Here is an 18902-nt window from a genome sequence, read left to right as displayed (position 1 = left end):
TGCCGCGGCGCGTCTGATCCCCGCCATCCCGAAAGGCGGCTATTAGGGTTTCTTTTAAAAGCGGCGAGACGCCGCTGGACGGTTTTACATGGCAAAGTATAGGGCAACATCAGTGCTGGGCTTTCGGTGCATCTGAAAGAGTTGCCTCCAAGAATGCATTTAGGTGCTGCAAAGCGTCTCTTCAGAAGCTTGTGCTTCTCACAGGATGTCTTTCTCTCTGGTGGTGCCCTGCCTTTATTGTCTTCTTCTTCCAACAAGTAATTTTCTGTTCAAAAAGCCAAACACGGTCCAGTTAACGAACAATCGACTTTACTTTTTATCAGTGAGGCACTTCAGGTAATAACAACGTACTTCTGAGTTGAATGCATCTGACTTTGTTCTTGGATGTATTTTTGACTAAGGTGACGACGTGAAAATAATACTTTTGAGATGCAAAGCTCAGCTTCTCTTCTGTGATGATCTTTTTGATGAGCAGAAGGGTGCCACTTCTGAGGAACTGCAGTCTCGCTTTGAATGATCTATTAATTTTACTTCCTGACAGCGTTGAGTTGTCTTAAGGTACTATTTGTTCAGAATACTTCTCACAGGGAAGAAGGCTTTCGTGAGGATAATCATGCCAAGCTTCTGCCATAGACTTATGAATGGGAGGGTTCTCTTTCACTCGAGTGAGTCCATGGTAGACATGTTCACAGACATAGCCGGATAGTTAAGTCACTCGAATCCTAATTTGTAAAGACTTGTATTGCAAACAAGCATGTGCATAACATATTGCTAGGCTAGGCCCTGTAAATGCTATGTGTCATGTGTATTTTACTCAACACAATGGGGCTGGCACTAAGCTGTGAGCCTTCCTAGTGACGCAAATGTTCTGGCTGTATCAAGCCTGATAGTAAGCCACAGAGTTGGTCTGTTTCTTAGTATATGCTAATGTGCTATTTTGAATGCCAAAAAAACCCCCACAAATATCTTGAACTTTCCCCTTAAATTCATATCAATAAATGCTTTTTCATTAATGCTTACCTTATGGTAAGTATTAGGTTCTCTCTAACCTATGACTAATGTGTGCAAAGTGAAAACAACCTCATTCCTTCTGGGAATTTACCTTGTTGCTATTAGTTTTCAAATGTTGGCTAATTTAATTAGAAAATAAATACACGTTTTTGTGACCCAGCTTGACACTGTTGCTTGCTTCAGTTTGCGTAGAAGATGCACAGTCTGCAGGGTCTGCATGATTTGTAAGAGGAAAGTCACAGTTTCCAAGCTTTCCTTTGACACTAATAGCCAGTGGAGTGCTATGTACATTTGAGGCTTCCAAATGGAAGTTGAATGAAGCTTAAATGTTGATAGTATTAAAATGCAGTAGGTCTTAAATGCTTACAGAGATCACCTGCGTGCTCTGCAAAAGCACAAAGCCTCTATCAGGGACAGCTTAGACTTTAAATCCGTTAGCTGGATCACCAGGTTTCATTCCCAAGCCTTCATTTAGGCAAATGCCCTCTCAGCATGAACTGGCATGCCTCCCATCTAGCAAATGTGAGATTGAGTACAAAGCTTATACTTCAGTCTGCTGCGGGGTTGGTGCAGGTAGCTTTGTTAACATACGTGTGATCTCCACCTGTGATGTATACAATGGCACAGGTATCAAGTAGTCAGTCTTCCAGAAGTAACAGTCATGAAGTTTAAGCAGGAGATCCTGTCCCACTGTACAGGAAATGAGAAGCCTGATGATGTGACCTTTATTTTGTGTATGCTGTCGTCTTTGAGGTTAAGAGATATCGAGTCCAAAACTCTTATGCTTAAAAAAACAGAGCCAAACATGCACACACACACACACACACACACACACACACACAAAAAGCCAAACGGAAGGCCGTGCAAATGTGCATTGGTCGTCTTATGTGTAATAGCTTGATCATGAGAGTGGCTTGTGTGTAACCTCCAAGACTTCTTGTGTGATTTTATGAAAATAGGAGGTACTTAAAGCTTGCATTTTGTATGCGGTACTTCTCCTTGTATTGGTTTAGCTATGGTAGGACATACATGAAGGTTCTTAATGATATACTGTAATCTCATAGTTTGCATGACAAGGTTATGGCAAGCTTTTGATTTGCTAATGCTGTTCTGTTTCATTATGGGAGTATCTGAAAGTCCCCCCAGCATCCAAACCCTAAGTAGAACTGTAAGAATGCTATTTTTTCTTTAAATCCATATAATTAAAAAAAAAAAAAAAAGCCTTTTGGACATTCACTGGCCTCAATCGCCAGCAATGCAATGATGGGGTGCTAAACGCACATTTGAGAGCAGAGAATGTGTTAGAATTAAAGCACTGTTTTATCAGCATAAATCAATTAGGAACTTAAATTGGGTTAGTGTATCTGAAATGCTTTGTGAGATAATCTTGGAAGGCAATAACAGAGTAGCATCAGGATGGAGACTGAAATCTGTGTCAGGTCAGTGTGGTTGGAGGGAAGTAAGTACTCAGGTATGGAAAAGTGCTTTTGCGTGTCAGGGCTGCAGGGCCACATTGGAAGCTTCTAAGGCACTCAAACTCTGCATGTTATTAAAATGCATTCCTAGTTCATGCAGGGACCAAAATCTTCCCTATCTTTATAACATACAGGTTAAGTGGGCTCACACGCTTTTAAGATGAAATGCTTCTGAATGCTCTCGGGTTTATCTTTAGAAGTAACTGACGCTTAAAATACGTGACATTATTTGAAAACATTGGTGAAATTCAAGAAGTTTTCTCTGAGGCTGAGGGTTTTGTTTCTGCACCAGTTCTTGCTGTGCATCGCTGGGGTTCCACCAAAATTAGCGTTGGAACTTTGCTGGCTTGTATGCCCAAAGACTTCTGGTTCAGATAAAAAAGCACCTGACAGAGCCCCCCGCAGTGCTAGCTCTGAGAGCATAGAAGAGAATGTGGGGTATGTCGTGTTTGCTTGTACACCTGGCAAATCTTTTGTGAAACCCTTTTCCTAATTAGGCCCAGGCTTAAGAGCAGCCGAATAAAAATAGCCTGTTGGCTTAGGCTGGTAAGGCGACTTGTAGCAGTGACTTCTTTAGTTGCATCCCCACGTGAACTTGCATGCTTTGGTAACAACTGGGGAGCTGTGAGTGAAAGTAACGTGACTGACAGCCTGGGTGAGTGCTGAAATAGTCTGAATGCAGCCTGGTCTCATTGCAGTGAAGAAACAGGAGAATGGTGCTGCACTTGGTGCAGTGTGATGAAGGACTCTGTTTATAAGGCCACGGTGTTATTTCTAAATGGTGCACAAATGTAATGCGTGCTCAATGAACAGTTGTTACCAGGAGGGTTATTTATTAGAATTGGAATCAATAAGGCGTGTGGAATGCAGATATGTACTCAGTAATCATCACTCTTGTCTGTGGAGAATGCAATGAAGAATGGGGTGATGCACAAAAACATTTTTTACCCTATTATAAATGACCAGCGTTGCGGAAAATACAGTTGCATATCACCTGGTTGTTGAGAGGGAGATTGGAAATGGGTTATCTCTCCAAAGCAGATGTATGTTTATGTTCTTCTGTCTCTATCTGTGGGTGAGAAGAAATGCTGTGCAGCAAGCAAAGCTCAGCAAAGGCGTGTAGGTAAAAGCAATACTAGCTGAACAGTCAGAACACACCCATGGCTGATGCACAGGTCAGAGTATCTGCTTTCCATCGTGATTGGAATAAGTACTCCTATGCTAAATTTAGTGACAGAAGCTTTGTATGTTTCGAGTTCTTCTGATAGCTGTTGAAGACAGCTCTCTTAAGTAAGAGATAAGATATCCTTTGCTTTTTGTTACTTTTTTTCTGTTTGGAAGCTAACCTTTAATTAAAGTAGCATGGCGTGCTCTGAAGCTGCACTGGATACTAATTAACTCACTTGAGTGCTTCAAGCCATGCTGTCTCCTTAAGTTTCCTGCTGTTGGCTCTGGATAAATAAAGCTTCAGCAAGGTGTTCATTCAAGCTGCTGAATAGTGCATACAACCTTAATGTTTTTGTTAGTACCAAAGACCACAATTCAGTACTATTACTGTATTTATTTCAATCCTTTTTTTTCTTTTTCGTTTAGAAAAGTGGAGAAGCAGCCCACTGCACTTTGAATGTGTACTTTGTGCAAAACTGTATAGATTCTTGTGGGAAGATTTTTGATTGGAGTTAGAGAATTAAGTCTAATACTCACTAATTAAGCTGTCTAGCACTCTGAGTGTTGTATGTTAGCTTGTGTTGGATAACCACGTGTGCCTGGTTAATAGACAGGGCTGTACTGAATCACTGTGGTTTGTTTTCAAGTACTTGAATCCTCTTCTCAAACCAAATACAATTGTTTTGTAATTTTAATTCTTTTAATCCTGATGTATTTCCTGTATTGAAGGAAATGACTCGAATATGAGAAAGCTTTAAGTTGACCTAATAAATATTAAAAATCTCTAATAGTTTTTATTGCCATATGTCATCCATAATCTTAGGGTATTTGCATGTTTTCAAACAGTCTGTTCTTTAAGGCATGCTGAGTATGCTATGTTAACATTATCCCTCTGTGTCTTTATAGGATGTTCAGGTACAGAATTGGAAACTTTGTTCCACAGAAAGATTTTTTTCTGTGCCTGCTGGCTGAAGGAATTTATGCAGTTCTCTTCCAGAGGTGAAATAGATTGTAAAGTCAGACTGCAATTTCATGTATTTTGTGTTAGAAGGGATTTCCACAGCTCTTGGTACTTAGTACTAGAGCAGCAATTTACGCTGTAAGCAAGTTCCTTACAGTAACTTTACACTGGATTTTGGCAGTGTCATTCTGACTGTTGTCCAGTTTATGGTTATAGCACACCTGGCTGAGCCACTTACTGCCTACTTAGTTTAGATAATACCTTTCTTATTGCCTCTCTTTAGGTCGTTCAGCTGTTTCATGCCGTGCTTTTAGGCTGTAGTCTTTCCTCTTACATCTCTTCCACTGCCAGTTGTATTTATATATCAGACTGAGAAAGAGGAAGAAGTTCCTGCCTTTTTTTTCCCCTCCTTTGAGCTGTATTGCCGTTGCAGCAGCCAGAGAAGCATGTGATAGCTTTTTGAAAGTAATTCTGTACATCTGCTCACACAGCTTTGTGATCATTGGTATGGTATTTACCAATTTCTCTCTTGCTGAAGAAAATGTGTTTTACATTTAACTGTGAAGTTTGTAGGAGAAATAAAAAATCAAGCTGTCTCTCTCCCCCTATTATCTCAGCAGCATTTCATGTAATTCCTGTAAATGGCAGGTATTTTCACCTCACTGTTGTTGTGCTGTCATGAAGCACTACGTTTCAGACAATCACTTTTGTCACCTCATGTAGTGAAACACAATCAAAGGAAACATCTGTTTGGCAGAGTAATTAATGATGCAATTTGAAGGATCTGGATTCTGTTTTCAGCTAGAATTGGTTGAACTCGGCCAAGATACTTTGTAGACTTGATTTCAAATTGTGTTGCTTTTCCAGTTGTTTGTGCAAATATAGCCGAACTGCTCTTGCAGCACTTGGGAATCTACTCAGTCAGTCTCTAACATGATGAAATCTCTGCCAACTTTAATTTCTTTGCTTTCTTTGCCTTTTTTTTTTTTTTTTTTTTTTTTTGTGTATGCATTTTTAACGTGACCCTTTTTGTCCTGCATCAAAACGATGAGTCTCCAAAGCAGATGCATTAGCAATGATTACCAGAAGGTCTTATTAGGCTGTAATGGTTATTTTGACTGATATGCCAAACTGTTGGTACTGGCAAGCTGTAGATGTATTGGGAAAACCCAGTAAGGATTTTCCACCAGAAATGTAGCCTAAGTGGAAAAGATTTCTCAACTGTGCAGCTCCATATGCATACACATTTATTCCTTAAGGAATTAATCAAAATCTTTGATTCATTCCTGTTTCAGTGGTATTTAAAAATGTCCTAGATGCTTTGCCCTATTTTGGTAAAGCAGTGGATGATAGTCCAGTTTTGTTCCCATGAAATAACGTGACAAGAGCTAAATCACTTAACCATTTATAACTGCTTTTCAGTGTGGTGAAATCAAAGTCTCGTATAAATTTAGTAATTTTGTAGGGCGTGAGTATGCTTGACATCAGAGGGAGGAGAAACCCTTACATGAAGTCTCTGCACAGTAAACCAAGGACTTGAAAAATGTGAATAGGAAGTTAACTGGATGATGAAACCAACAGGAACCAGCTGATAAAACATTCACCCTTTAAGAGGTTCCTCAAATGTTATTGCTCATTTTCAATGATGGGAGTGCAGTCCTTTTACATTGAGCAATTATACCTCTCTCTCTCTCCTTCAAAACAATGTCATACTGTTTGCAAAGTGACCAGTCACTGATTTATTTTCATTTTGTTATCTATCATTTCCTCTCACGGGTTAGCTTGCTTTGCTTTTGCTTCACTGCAACTCCTCTTTGCTATGGGTTTGACAGTGTTCATGAACGTAACGTTTTGCTTCCTAGGGCTATTAAGCTGTCCTGATGTTCAGCTCTGGTTCATTTGAGTCCACCGTGTCCCAAATCTTTGAGCAGTCAATGACCAATTTCATGCATTGTCATAATCACATCTGCAGTTCAAATGATTTTTCATTTGCCTCTTGGAACTTGATTTAGTGCATTCTGTTTACAAGTCGAAGTCCACAGAGTTGAGATTACTATAGAAACAAATTTTGACTGCTTTGTTTTCAGGCTGCAGACGTATTTATTAGACTGAGTCCTCAACAGGGAACAGGGCTCTGAATTTGTAACCAAACGTTAACGTACTGATCCCTATTTCTAGGAATACCACTTCAAGCAAACAAAGTCCTAAGATTTTCAGTGTTGATGTACCTCCCTTTTGGAAAATGCAGCTTCCTGGAACTTGTGTATGGCTTCTGTTAGTCTGTAGGCAGGCATCTCTGCCTTTCAAATTAGTCAAGCAGTAGCTACCTAGACTGGAGTTGGAAATGGGCAAATCTCCTGAAATTGTGCTCTGAGAAAGGAGAGCCAAGAGGTTTTGGCCAAGTGTTGCATTCTTAAGGTTGCTACTGAAAAGTGGAAGGTGAAAAGCTTCCTCTGATTGCTGCCCCTTTGGGAACTGAGTCTTTCTGTTGGTAAGAGCCACTGCTTAACTCTTTGCTGGATACTCTTCTGCTTTCTCTAGCTTTCCTCTTTCAGAAGTAGCTGTTACGCTAGAAGGTGTTGGAATTGTGCCTTTAACAGTTGATGCTGAGCACAGCCTCTGCTCAGAACTCTACCTGCTTTTTAGGTCATACTCAAGCTGTTGTGCAGCATCTGCTTATTCACTCATTACATCCACAGTCTTTTCACAACCGCTGAATTACCTGACACCTTTCTTTTTGATCTCTTAAAAAGGAACTAATTGGAAGTGACTTCCAGTTTTCACAGGAGGGAAAACTTGTTTTTGAAATTAGCAACAAGCAGACTTTATAAACAGCTAGATGAAATGAGCAACTGTTAGTAAAGGGAAACTACAATAAAACTGAAGTTTGATGATGCAAAGAAGGTAACTGGAGGTCATGGCATTGCCAGCATAATAATGATTAGTGTTCTTGTTAAGGTTTTTGGTTGGTGATTCCAAGCTTGCACGTGAAACAAAAGCTGCAATGTGACTATTCTCTCTGCACAGTTTATTCTATTTCACCATTTGTTTTAGGGTTTCAGGGGTACTTCCTGGCTTCATCATGGTGTAGCATTCTTTGGGCTTAGGGGAAAGAGGTCCTGTGAGAACTTTAGCTTTGCTTGTTTTGAGCTGTGTGGAGAATTCTTGGAAGTGGATAACTTCTGCAGCCCCGTGTTCCCTTACGGAGGCGGTGAGAGCCCTGGGTCGTGTACTGTGCTGTTACTTACTCCTGACATAAGATACAGCAGTGCTGACACGTAAGAAAAGTGGGTAACTTTTTCTAAAGCTTTTCAAATCTTTCAGAGAGTAAAGATAATACCTTTATTTTAATATTGTGAAATTTTCTGGCTAGAGCAAAACCTGGAAAACCAGTGTGGTTTAGGTGACTTCAGTGGTATTAGCACACGGTTCCCTTTCACATAATTCTCTTTGTTAGTTCAGATGTTTGGTTGAGCTTTTGATTGTACTCCCTTTAGCATTGCCTTAGTTTAAACTCTCTTTCCTTGTGATTCATGTAGTTATTACTTTGAGTTTTCTTTGTGATTGTGAAACTGATAACTATTAAGCCAAAATAAGTACAGACATAGTTTAAGACAAGATTTTTCAACCAGTTTTCTTATTTTGTCTGAGGCTAGTTTGTTTATATTTGCTTTTTTTAAGTGATTGGAAGAACAGTGTTTGCATGGAACAAAACAAAAGAGGAGGTAAATATATTTCGGTTGCTCAAAACTACTGTTTTGAAAGCGATAGCTCTTGCTTTATTTTCCTATAAAGCATGGAGGTATTGCTTTATTGGAAAACTTACACTTGAGGATGTACTGCACATGAAGTAGCTTGAAACAGAGGGCATCTGCAAGCTGGAGAATGGAAAGTAATTAGGATAAACTGGCTTACTGTGGCTGGTTTGGGCTGATGGTTTTGTTTAAGGTGTGGTTTTTTGCAGAAGGCAGCAATGAAGAAATGGCAAAGTAGAACTAAAAAAAAAAAGTAAGCAAGCTATGGAAGTTATTTAATTTTACTCCAGTTTGGTACTGTACTATTAGGGTGCTTTTGTGCAGCTTTAACAGTTTAACTGTGACTTATTGTGGCTTGTATAAATTCAAGGGACTATATCAATATTAAATCTTACTTCTGTATCATGATTTATTTAGCTGGAATGAGTCATCTGGTTGTGTTTGAAGAGTTATCTTCTGCCTGGTAAAGGGCAAGTACAAAGCAGGTTGTGTACAAAGCTGGTTTATAATTGTTGCTCTCTAATCAGAAACCGAGCGAACGTAACTGCCAGGAGTCAAAGATCAGAATAAAAATCTTCTACAGCACGTGCTTAAGGGACCCAACCACTGCTCAAGACTATAGAGAGCTTTCTCCAGAACTTCCTACGGCCAGCCTGAGAAATGGCACTGTGACCTCAGTTGTTGCTTCCCCCAGCTGTGTTTATAGAATTTGAGGGTTGTAGAAGGGTGAGTTGTAGTTTGATACACCCAGTACTTGTGTGTAGGTTTTTGGGCAGCATAGTGTCAGCATTCTATGGTGCTGTATCCTTAACACAAGAAACAACTGCATCTGAGGCAGCTTTCTGTCATTTCCGTGCAGTCTACTGTACACTTTCTTGCTTCAGTATAATTATTTTTTTCATTACCCATGAGTGCCAAACATTATCATATTTCAACCGTGAGCCATTCAAGGAGCATGTAAGTACAAGATCAGGTAATCTTATTTAAGCCTGTCGTGGACAATACCGCTGACATTTCAAGGCTGTTGTTCTCTGGTCTATAATAAAACTTACTTGTTAGCTGCAAGTAAGGCATTTGCTTCTTGTGCTGATGGACTGGGTGCCAGAGGAGAAAAAAGGCACAAAACCAGAGAACAGTTCATGAAATTCACATTCATTGCACTTTCAGCTCTTAAGGTTCTGTAACCTTTAAAGAAAACAACAAAAACCAAACACGCTGGAAACAAGCTGAGTGTTGGTGTGGGTTTGGTGCTGCACTTTTGAAGATGGCTGGGGTACTGACCATACTGAGTCAAACTAGAATTTCTGAAGCTTGTTTGTCTAACGTTGTTAATGGGCTCCTAGACAGGAAAGCCAGGCATGCAGCGATAGGGAAAGCTAGATGAGTAGTCAGCTTCTTGGGGATTAGCTTCTGACGTGGACTTGCTGAACTAGAAGATGTGTTCCTACATTTAGTGGCTGCTGATGGTTTCTTCTTCCCTGGATGCATCTGGGCTTTTTCTGTGCGTTTGTGTAAACTTAATGTACTCTGACTTGGGAATCAATACCTGCTTCCTTGGCACTGTTTTTGGTAACTCCTTCTGTTTTGAGCCTTAGCACTTGTTACTTACCATATTAGAAGCTGCTAAATGGCTGTCTCTTGTCATTTTAGGAGTTTGTTTGAGCCTGGGTCAGTGAGCTTGGTGCACCTTTTGCTATCTTGTTGACAATGCCTGCTTTTACAAGGAAGGCAGCAATTACAAGAGAATATTTGATGCTGAGTCTGTGAGCGTTGCATGCATTGAGCATGTGACTGTTTCAGGCTCAGTACAATGGGTTTTTTTTTGTTTCTTCCTCTTTGTGCAAGTTTGAAAAATGTCAAGAAGTCAGACCTGGCCTTTGTGGTTTTTAGAACGTTCCGAAGTGGTTTTCAAATTCCAGAGCAGCATTGGTTTCTTTTCTTGACAGACTTTGAGTAATTTGCTATCCACTACTGCAACTGCAGGAATCTGTTTTAAGAGGATAGTTTGACAGTATTTGAAATTTCATAATTAGTGAATAGATCACTGTATCGCTAAAATATGCATTAGTCATGCATTAACACCAGGGGAAAATAAGTTTGCTTCATTGCTGGTTTAGTTAAGGATACACTTTCCTGAGTGCTGTGTCCTCTTCTGAGGACTACCACGCTTTTGTCTGTCTTTGAAATGAGCTGGGAGAGAAAAGGGCTTAGTAACTTGAGCTCCAAGTATAGACTGTAATCCTTCAGTGAACTTGACATAATATACAGAGGTGACCAAAAATTTCTCCCCACCCAAAAATGTTGAGTGGGCTGTTCCCTACTTCTGAAAATGAACTACATTAAAAAAAAAAAATAAATTAACGTATACCAGGGACTTGGTTTCTCATGGGACTGGTGTAAAAGCATTGTAAAAGAATACTCAGAATTTTGTTTTGCTACTTTTCTGAGTTGAATACACAGATTTGGCTGGTAGTTGATAAAAAGTCACAATGTTTTGCAATTTTCCCATAGTTCTGTTTAACTGAATACTGAAAAAAACCCTGTTTCTTAGCAAGTGTACAAACTTCCAAGCAGATGCTTTTCAGATTAGGTAAGGGCACAATAGATGCTTTTCCTCCTCTTCCAGCAGTTCCCAAAGGATGGGATGTGATCAGTTTTTGGATCCTGGTTTTGTTTTTTTCCACTATCGAATGCCTCACACTGTGATTCCAGAAGGTCACTTCTGAACTCGAGTGCTCATTCTTCATCCAAGTGCAGCCTGCTTGTACTTCATCCAGAGTTCATTCACACACACGCACACACGTCCTGTGGATAAATTCTCCAAAGGCTGGGCAGCTTTAAAAAAATAGGAAAGCCGCCTATTGTGGGATTTTCTTCTTTATTTGTTAAGAACAGCCTGTGTGTCTGTTGTTTGATTTCATTCAAGGCCATCATTTGATATTACTGCATGAAGAAAAACTCTTGATACAGAGAATTGAAGCCATTTGAGTAGATGAATCCATCTGTAGATTTGCCAGAGAATATACTTTCATTGATCTTGGCTTGCCCTCCGCCAGCTTGGTGCATAGCAACTTCTCCCTGCCTCTGTTACTGAAGCAGTAAGTTCCTGGTGTATTTGTGCTAAAATGGGTGTCTTCATAGACACTTTGTAGAGACCTTTCCAAATAAGACTTGGCTTTTCTCAGGTAAGCTTACTTTATATCTTATTCTCAATGCGCTATTTATCCTGAAACAAAGCAAAAATTGCCATCTCCTATCAAAGGAGACTTACAGTATTAGAACAGAACAAGATCAATTTGCTGCTCTTACTCAGCTTATTGCTTGGGAACACATCAAGCAATGTCAGAATGGATTGCAGACTTTGAATGGAATGTGAGTTAGATTCTTTTCTTGTTGATGTTAGTGCTCAAGTGGCATAGGGTTCTAATGTTAGAAATTGGTAAGGTCTATATGGTTTTATGTATGCTTATTTTAAATAAGTGTTCTACTAGCCAAGCTTGTTTGTTACTTATTATTTAGTATGAATCCTATTTCTTATTGCTAATCCGGGTGAAAGTCTTGTGGAAGGTACTCCAAAATGCTTTTAAGTCACAGGTCCAACATAAACAGTTAAATCTGCCATGTGTTAGCTGGGCTGCTGTACTTGTGCTCGTTTTCATCATGTGACGAGTAGGAAGTAATGTGGTAAGTCTTGCAATGAATAAGTCTTCTAAGGTTGCTTTGCTTTGTGCGTGGCACAATCTAAGAAAATGTGCCCAGTGCTAAGAAAAACTTGCACTGTTAAATTAGTTAGTCCTTCTTTTAGAGCAGTCTCAGTATGTGCTTCCCAAATCTGTCCATTGTTGAAGACCAGCATGGTCTATCTAGCTAGTGCAAAACTTGGCAATCCTCAGCAAAACAGCAGGTTGTCTGCCTGTTTAAATAGACCTCGCATAGTTGTCGTATGAAATTGGTGCTGCTTTCTTCTGGAGCCATCAGCCTAATAAGCAATCATAATATTTGTCTTCAAGGAAAAGAAGTAGACAGTTAGGTTTTATGTGTGACACTTGTAAGTGTATTGCTGTAGACGCATGTGTGCTTAAGTTTAAAACATTTATTCAGAAGGGTGTGTGACTTTTTTTTTATGCATCGAGATAAAATAAGTACAGTCTGCATTTTCTGTGACCCAATCAGCAAAAATGCTTCCTTTTTCTTTCAGTTCAGCTTTCTGTAGCCTATGCTTGTTCCTGACATACCAACAAAAAGACTTACGTCAAATACAGTGTCATTAAGTTTTGAAGTGTCATTCTTAGCCCAATGGATAGTGCCAGGCAAAGATGCTCTTATTATTTTCAATGGTCAAATAAATTTTGTGTCCTCTGGAAGTCTTTAGTCTGAAAATAATGTTTGATAGATCAATGTAAATAGGTAAAAAAAAAAATAATAATTATATACTGCATGTGTAATAAAGCATAAACTTGGTGTCAGCTATGAGCTGGAGTATCCAGGACTCCTGGATGCAAACGTCAATATTAGTGCAAGCATTTATGCTATAGATGAGGCTCAGTAAAGAATGGTTACTATTGCCAGCCCTGCTGAAACATAAGGCATTGCAGAAGCCTTTGTCTGCCTTCACAGGAATAAAAGTAGGGCTGGCAGATGTGACTGTAGGGAATGATGAGGCTGCTGGTTCAGTAATTGCAGTCAATCTAGCCTTTGTGTTCGTTAGCACACAGAGGTGTTATCATGAAAGCTACGCTTTTGCATCGGGGTTTGGCACAGAAACCTGATTGGATTCAGAGGCTACTAATCCATATCTTCATGACACCTTTAGAGATCATCAGAGCTGGTCACAAAGAGCTGATACTTAGCTAGGTGAGTTTCCTTTGTGGTTTTTCTCTCTTGCTTTTCTGGAGCAGCTAGCTGCACTAGCTGTTTTCCCAAAGAGTTTAGGTTTCTTTCCCTGACCAGACAGTTGATTTACTAGGCTAAATTCTTTCCCAGTAATGCTGTGAGTTCTTATTTTTTGCCTGTGCTAGCTGTGTCAGTATTCTAACTACAATGAACTGTTTTTCAGTCGTCACTTAAAAGAGAAAGCAAAACCCAAACATGACTGGGTTTCAAAACCAGAAACAAACTTTTCTTATGTTTTCTTCCAGAAGAGTTTCTTCTCTGAATGAGAGAAGGAAGGAACTGTGTTCTTAGTGGGTTTTGTGGTATGCATTGGGTCTTTCTAATGCGGGTTCATAAAGATGATAGCTGCACCTCATGGTCATTTAAAATGGATCTCATTTTCATTGTGCCTCTTTATTGAATTTTAGATCGTTAAGAACTTGTGACTTCAACTAATGATTAAGCTGGTTATCTGTTCCTCTCCTTGCCTTCTCCCTTTCCTTTGGCATAATCTCTGCTATGCTGTTGTTTTGTACGAATGTGATGCAAGAAGTTTCTAGATAGCCTGCCCAGTCTCACTGCTTTTGCAGTGCATGTTGGATGGTTATTCTCTTACAAACCTTAAAAGATTTCAGTACTTCTCTGTTTAAGTGAAACCTCTCTTAAGCAACTTTTTCCTCCTTTTTCTGGAGGCCTTATAGCCCTATAGCTCTCAACATTATCATGCCTGGTTCTTGTCTTAATTCTTAGATTCTTGACATTTATTTATGTTATGAGACAATTCTTCCCCTCTTTCCTTGTTTGTAACTTCTCATATACGCCCATACTTGGATATCAGAACTTAATTTAAACTGGAAGAGTCTGATAAGGTATCTCATGTCTGAATGTTTCTTTGAGTAAATGTTAATTTTCTCCTGAGATGAGCGTTTGTCATCGTTTGAAATACATGATCTCAATTTGGTAAGTTAATGTAGAATAATGTACATATGCCTAGAGCACCCTCCATAGCATGCTTTTAGCTTCTAGTAGTTTTTTATCTTAATGGTATGCTGCCTTTAGCTTCAGAACAAACTGTTCCAAAGAGCAGTTGTTGTAAGATGTTTTTTACATAAATTAAGGAAAATAAGGGATGAGTTTCAAAAGCCACTCTGCATCTTTTGTCTTCATCTGAGTACCGCTGGTCTTGCTCTGACTGAGGAATTAGGCAAGGAATTCTACCTTGGGCTTCATGCTGAGGCTGCGGGCTCGTTGTCTTGTCTTTCAGCTGTGGTGATAGAAGTGGATTGAAAGGTTTTCATCATTCTTTCAGTGTCCTCCAAGTTAAGAAAGCAGTTGTCTAGAAAAAGCTTGGACAGTAATTTCTATTCAGTGAGTTCATATAATTTTCTCTCTTTCTGTAAGCTGAAAAATAAATAGAAATTGAGAAGGTAATATTTTCTGTTTCCAAAATGCCCCTTCTGCAAATGTTTGACTTGTTAAGCTTCCCACACACTAAGTATTTGGAATTTATTAAACTGCTGTATATGACGACTCATGCTTAATGCTTCCAGCAGCTCGCAAAAGCAAAGTGGAATAAAAGTTCAAAGTATGTCAGCATGTGAAATGTTAATGAGTAAAAGCACGATAAGATTCTTAAAATATTCGCAGGAACTTAATCTAATCATGTACTTAATGCAGTGATTGCACAGTTCTTACAAACTGTTTGCATATTCTTTCAGGCTGAAGAGTTTGGAACGGATGTTGGAAGATGTTAGCTGTGGATACTGGGCTTGTGGAGGAGTGGTTATCGGAGTTCAAGGTAATAATAATACACCACCAGATAGTTAACCAGTGGTATCTGAGTGCTGCTGGAGTGGTATGCAAGAGTGTGTGACTGCTGTAGAAAATGAAGATGATTAGCAACCTTGGATTTTAAGGTAATCTGATGTATACAACTATCAACTTGAAAGATGTCTTTTTTTTCATTGTCTTCTTTGGGATTGCCTGCTTCATGAGCCAGGAAATAATCTTCAGTGGTCTATGGCCAAAAATGTACTGCAGGCTACAATGTTGTACCCCAAATCTCAGGCTTTCAATTTTTTCCTCTCATTTACCTTTTTATGGACTACATGAGTGAGTTTTTCATGCTCCTTCTTTCTGGTGTACCTTTGTTCTATTATTAGAATTCAGTGCTGTGTGATAGTTGCTGTGATAGCTGCTGATCACTTTACCTGTTGAACTTGCTGAACTTCCAGTATGTGCTGTGGTCTGATTGCTTATTTTTTCCATTCAGAGCACTTATTTACAGTCAGATGTCCAGGTCTGTTCCTTGCAGATGGCATTCCTCAGCCATTGTGCTGCCAGTATGTGAGGTCAGTTCTGACTCTGAGAGGGGCAAATGCTATGGAAGGGAAGATCTGACAGCAGGAAGTGGATATCTTGCATTATCTCTGCCCATCTTTACCACAGGAAAAAATGTTTGGGTTTAACAAGTAAAGCCACAATTTTTTTTTTCCTTCAGTGTTGTTTACTTCCACAGTGTTCACTCTACCAGCAGTAGAGACAACTTTGAAGTAAAGAACTGTCAGTTTTCTATGTCCTCAGGCCTTTATCTGGCAAACGCAACAGCAGATAGAAACACTGGTTTCCTTAAAACTAACTTATCTGTGTCTTTGTTATGAAGCCAAGATTTTCTGTTACTTCAGAACAAGTTTGTCAAGCTTGCCCAGCACTTTATCAGTGTGTAAATGTTCTTTATGTAACCTGAAAGAACATTGCGAGTGGAAGTAGCATCTTTCTTACAGCATTCTGATTCAGTGTTTTCTGTTTAGAAACTTGATAGGAATTTTGTGGCACAGCTAATGGTCCCTACCTTCAGAGAGGCATGAATCATACGGCTCCCTTTTATTAAGTTGCACTCTGGTCTGCTAACAACCAAAAAGTGGAACATATCTTTGGTAACATATGCTTTGCAACAGAGCACAATACTTTTGCAAGCTTAATCACTGGAAAGAAAAGCTTAGGATTATAACCCTAGTTTACTAAACCATACCTAATCGTGGTCAAACTGTGTTCTTGAAACACCCTGACTAGAAGATTCACATGCTGTATGTGTTATCAGTAAGATGCTGAAATTAAAGACATTAAGAATGTCGTGACTAGAAGAAAATGCAGCATACCTCCATTTTGGACCCAAGTAGATTCTAGATCAGCCTTATTTCTTTGTGTTAGACTTTGTCTTGAGTAACTCCTGGGATGGCTCTTGCTGTTGTTGAAATGTCCTGTGAGTCCTCAGCATGGTGTTCAGTAATCCTGCTACTGAATAACTGGAAACTTTTTATAACAGAAATTGAATGTTGGATGCACATTCACAGGCTCAACCCCAGAAACTGCTAGCTGGCATTTGTGAAATCCTGCTGGATTTCTTTTCAAACTTTGGTACTGGCTTTTTGTTCTGTTCTTTGTTTCTCCTCCTGATATTGACAGTGTGGTGTTATCTTGCTGGTCTGAGTATGGGCTGGGGCTTATTTGAGTACATATTTTTGTCCTGGTCTAATTAGATACACTCTGTTTTCCTGTCTTTATAATGGAATATGATTTCCTTTGAAGGACTGCAGAAAAGTAGTACTGTAGGAGCTATGAATAATAAGTTTAGATGTACAGCTTCCGAAGGATTGTCAAAGAGATTAGCTTTTTAACCTCTTAAGTACTGTAAGGAAACCCATTTATATTAAAGGATAGCTGTTCATGTCAGCCTGAGTTTATGTTCTTTCAGGTAATAATGTATCCTGTAATAATATTTACAACCTGTGTACTGTCAGTCTTGACAGCAAAGCACAGGTCTGCAAACAGTGAGCTTTCACAGTATTTAAATTTCATAGTGGGCTTGTGTTGTCGCTGACACCAGCAAAGAGTGGGAAGTGCAGTGCAGTTTTTTTCTGGTTTCAGAACATTATGTATTTTCAGTGGCACTGCACTTCTGAAACTCCCCTTTTTCTTTTAACCATTTCTCATGGAATGTCATTAATCTCTTAAAGAAGCTGTCTGCTAAATGATAGTGCTATGTGTCTTCTGGCAACTTTGCTGCTGTGAAAAATGATGATTTCTATAGCAAGGATTTCCTTATGAAACAAGTTTTAGTTCACTGTAATCTCTGATAAATAGTAACCTCTAATGGAAAACAGTTGTTGAAATAGCTGCTACACTTCAGTGATTAAACCTTATTTTTCTAGTAAGTAAAATAAATATCTATGTATTTTTCAGACGCTGCCAGAAGCATCCATATCCAGCTATGCTACAAACCTGAAAGACAAGAGTGCTCTGATTTCATCTCTTTACAGAGTAATTCAGGAGCCACAAAGTGAAGTGAGTGTGTTGTGTATCTCATAATGTCTGATGTAAACCAGCAGAATAGAGTAAAACCTTGCATGCTGTGAAATAGTTAATTCTGTTCTAACTATGTGAACTATATGAAGAATCTTCATCACAATGTTTTCCTTTTAATTTTATTGGAATGTGTTCTTAGCAAGAATGTAGTACTATGGAAACTATCTGTAGATTTGTTTCTTACTTGCTGATTGTAACTGATCTTGTAGATCGTAATAGGATCTGTGTATGGAAATGAGAAATATGTTAAGGAATTGAAAAGATGTTTGACTGAATTATTTTTGTGATTCACCATAACTTGAATGTGAATCTGTAGCTACCAGAAGCTTGTCTGTTTATATGACAAGAGATAAATGTTAGGTAGTTTTGCATTCCTTTCATATTATTGCTTTGGATTATTTAGGGTTTTATGCCTTTCTTCCATCACTTCAGCACTGATCTGTCACTTCCTTAGAAATTTTGAGGTGGAATGGGGCAGATTTGCACTGTGCCCATGTAAAGAATGGTTCATGCACCATGACTGTGCTTCTCTTGAAATGTCTAGATGAGAACAGAACATCCTGAACTGGTGTTAGTTGTATCCTGGTCACACTCTCTACCATCCAACAAACCTTTGTGTATTATTTTTGAAACTACATGGAATCCTTATGCCTCTTCTGGAAAAGGTGCAGCATAAGGAGCCTCTCCAAAGTTGAGATAATGCCAACTGTGGGCAGAGGGTAAAATGCTTCCAGTGTTCGTACATTTTTAGAGAGGGTGCTGGTACAGAAATACAGGTTGTACAGCAGAGAAGAAATGTCATTTCACTTTTCTGTGCTGCTCAGGAAGGCATTCTGAGTCATTCCAAATACTGAGTCAAGCTTGCCTGATCTTCAGAATGCATATCAATCTGTAAATTACTGCGATGAGTCTCCCTGTTGATAGCCAAACTGATACTTTCATGTTCTGTAATTTATTACTACTGATGGCTATCACTACTTTTGTCATGGGCTTTTGCAAGATGGTTGCTAAGCCATGAAAATCCTGCTCAAAAAGATAATTTTGAGAGGGGCTAAGTATCGAAGATTCCCCTGTTAACTGAATCTTGAAATTGAAATGCCAGTGCTGACAGTGCTCCTAAAATTTTTATTTGTGCTATTCTTACTGCCTGAAACTTTGTGGAATGGGGTACCTGGAGCTTTCCACATAGAGGAAATACTTCTAAACTAGCAATTTAATAAAGTAAGCAACTTCTTTCTGTTTTTGAGAGTTATTACCTACATTGTACGTTTGCTTTTCATATACCTTGTTTGCATT

At 39.1% G+C, this 18902-nt stretch overlaps 1 protein-coding gene across 4 annotated transcripts in view; it reads left to right on the top strand.

Annotated features, from left to right (window-relative positions):
• The window catches only part of HYCC1 (hyccin PI4KA lipid kinase complex subunit 1), a 36769-nt gene that overhangs the window by 779 nt on the left and 17088 nt on the right, over nt 1-18902 (top strand). For 3 of the 4 annotated variants that reach the window (XM_085226180.1, XM_085226179.1, XM_085226182.1), the window contains exons 3-4: nt 14960-15039; nt 17484-17585. In XM_085226180.1, the coding sequence (XP_085082306.1) occupies nt 14989-15039; nt 17484-17585 (153 nt within the window). In that variant the 5' untranslated portion in view covers nt 14960-14988. Of the gene's footprint in view, nt 1-14959; nt 15040-17483; nt 17586-18902 lie in introns of those variants that run through there. The other variant, XM_085226181.1, reaches the window with a different exon arrangement.

The sequence above is a fragment of the Meleagris gallopavo genome, chromosome 6 (genome assembly GCF_905368555.1).
Source record: "Meleagris gallopavo chromosome 6, MGAL_WU_HG_1.1, whole genome shotgun sequence".
NCBI classification, from domain to species: Eukaryota; Metazoa; Chordata; class Aves; order Galliformes; family Phasianidae; genus Meleagris; species Meleagris gallopavo.
Note: the sequence above shows the minus strand (reverse complement) of the source record. Positions and strands in the feature narration are given on the sequence as shown.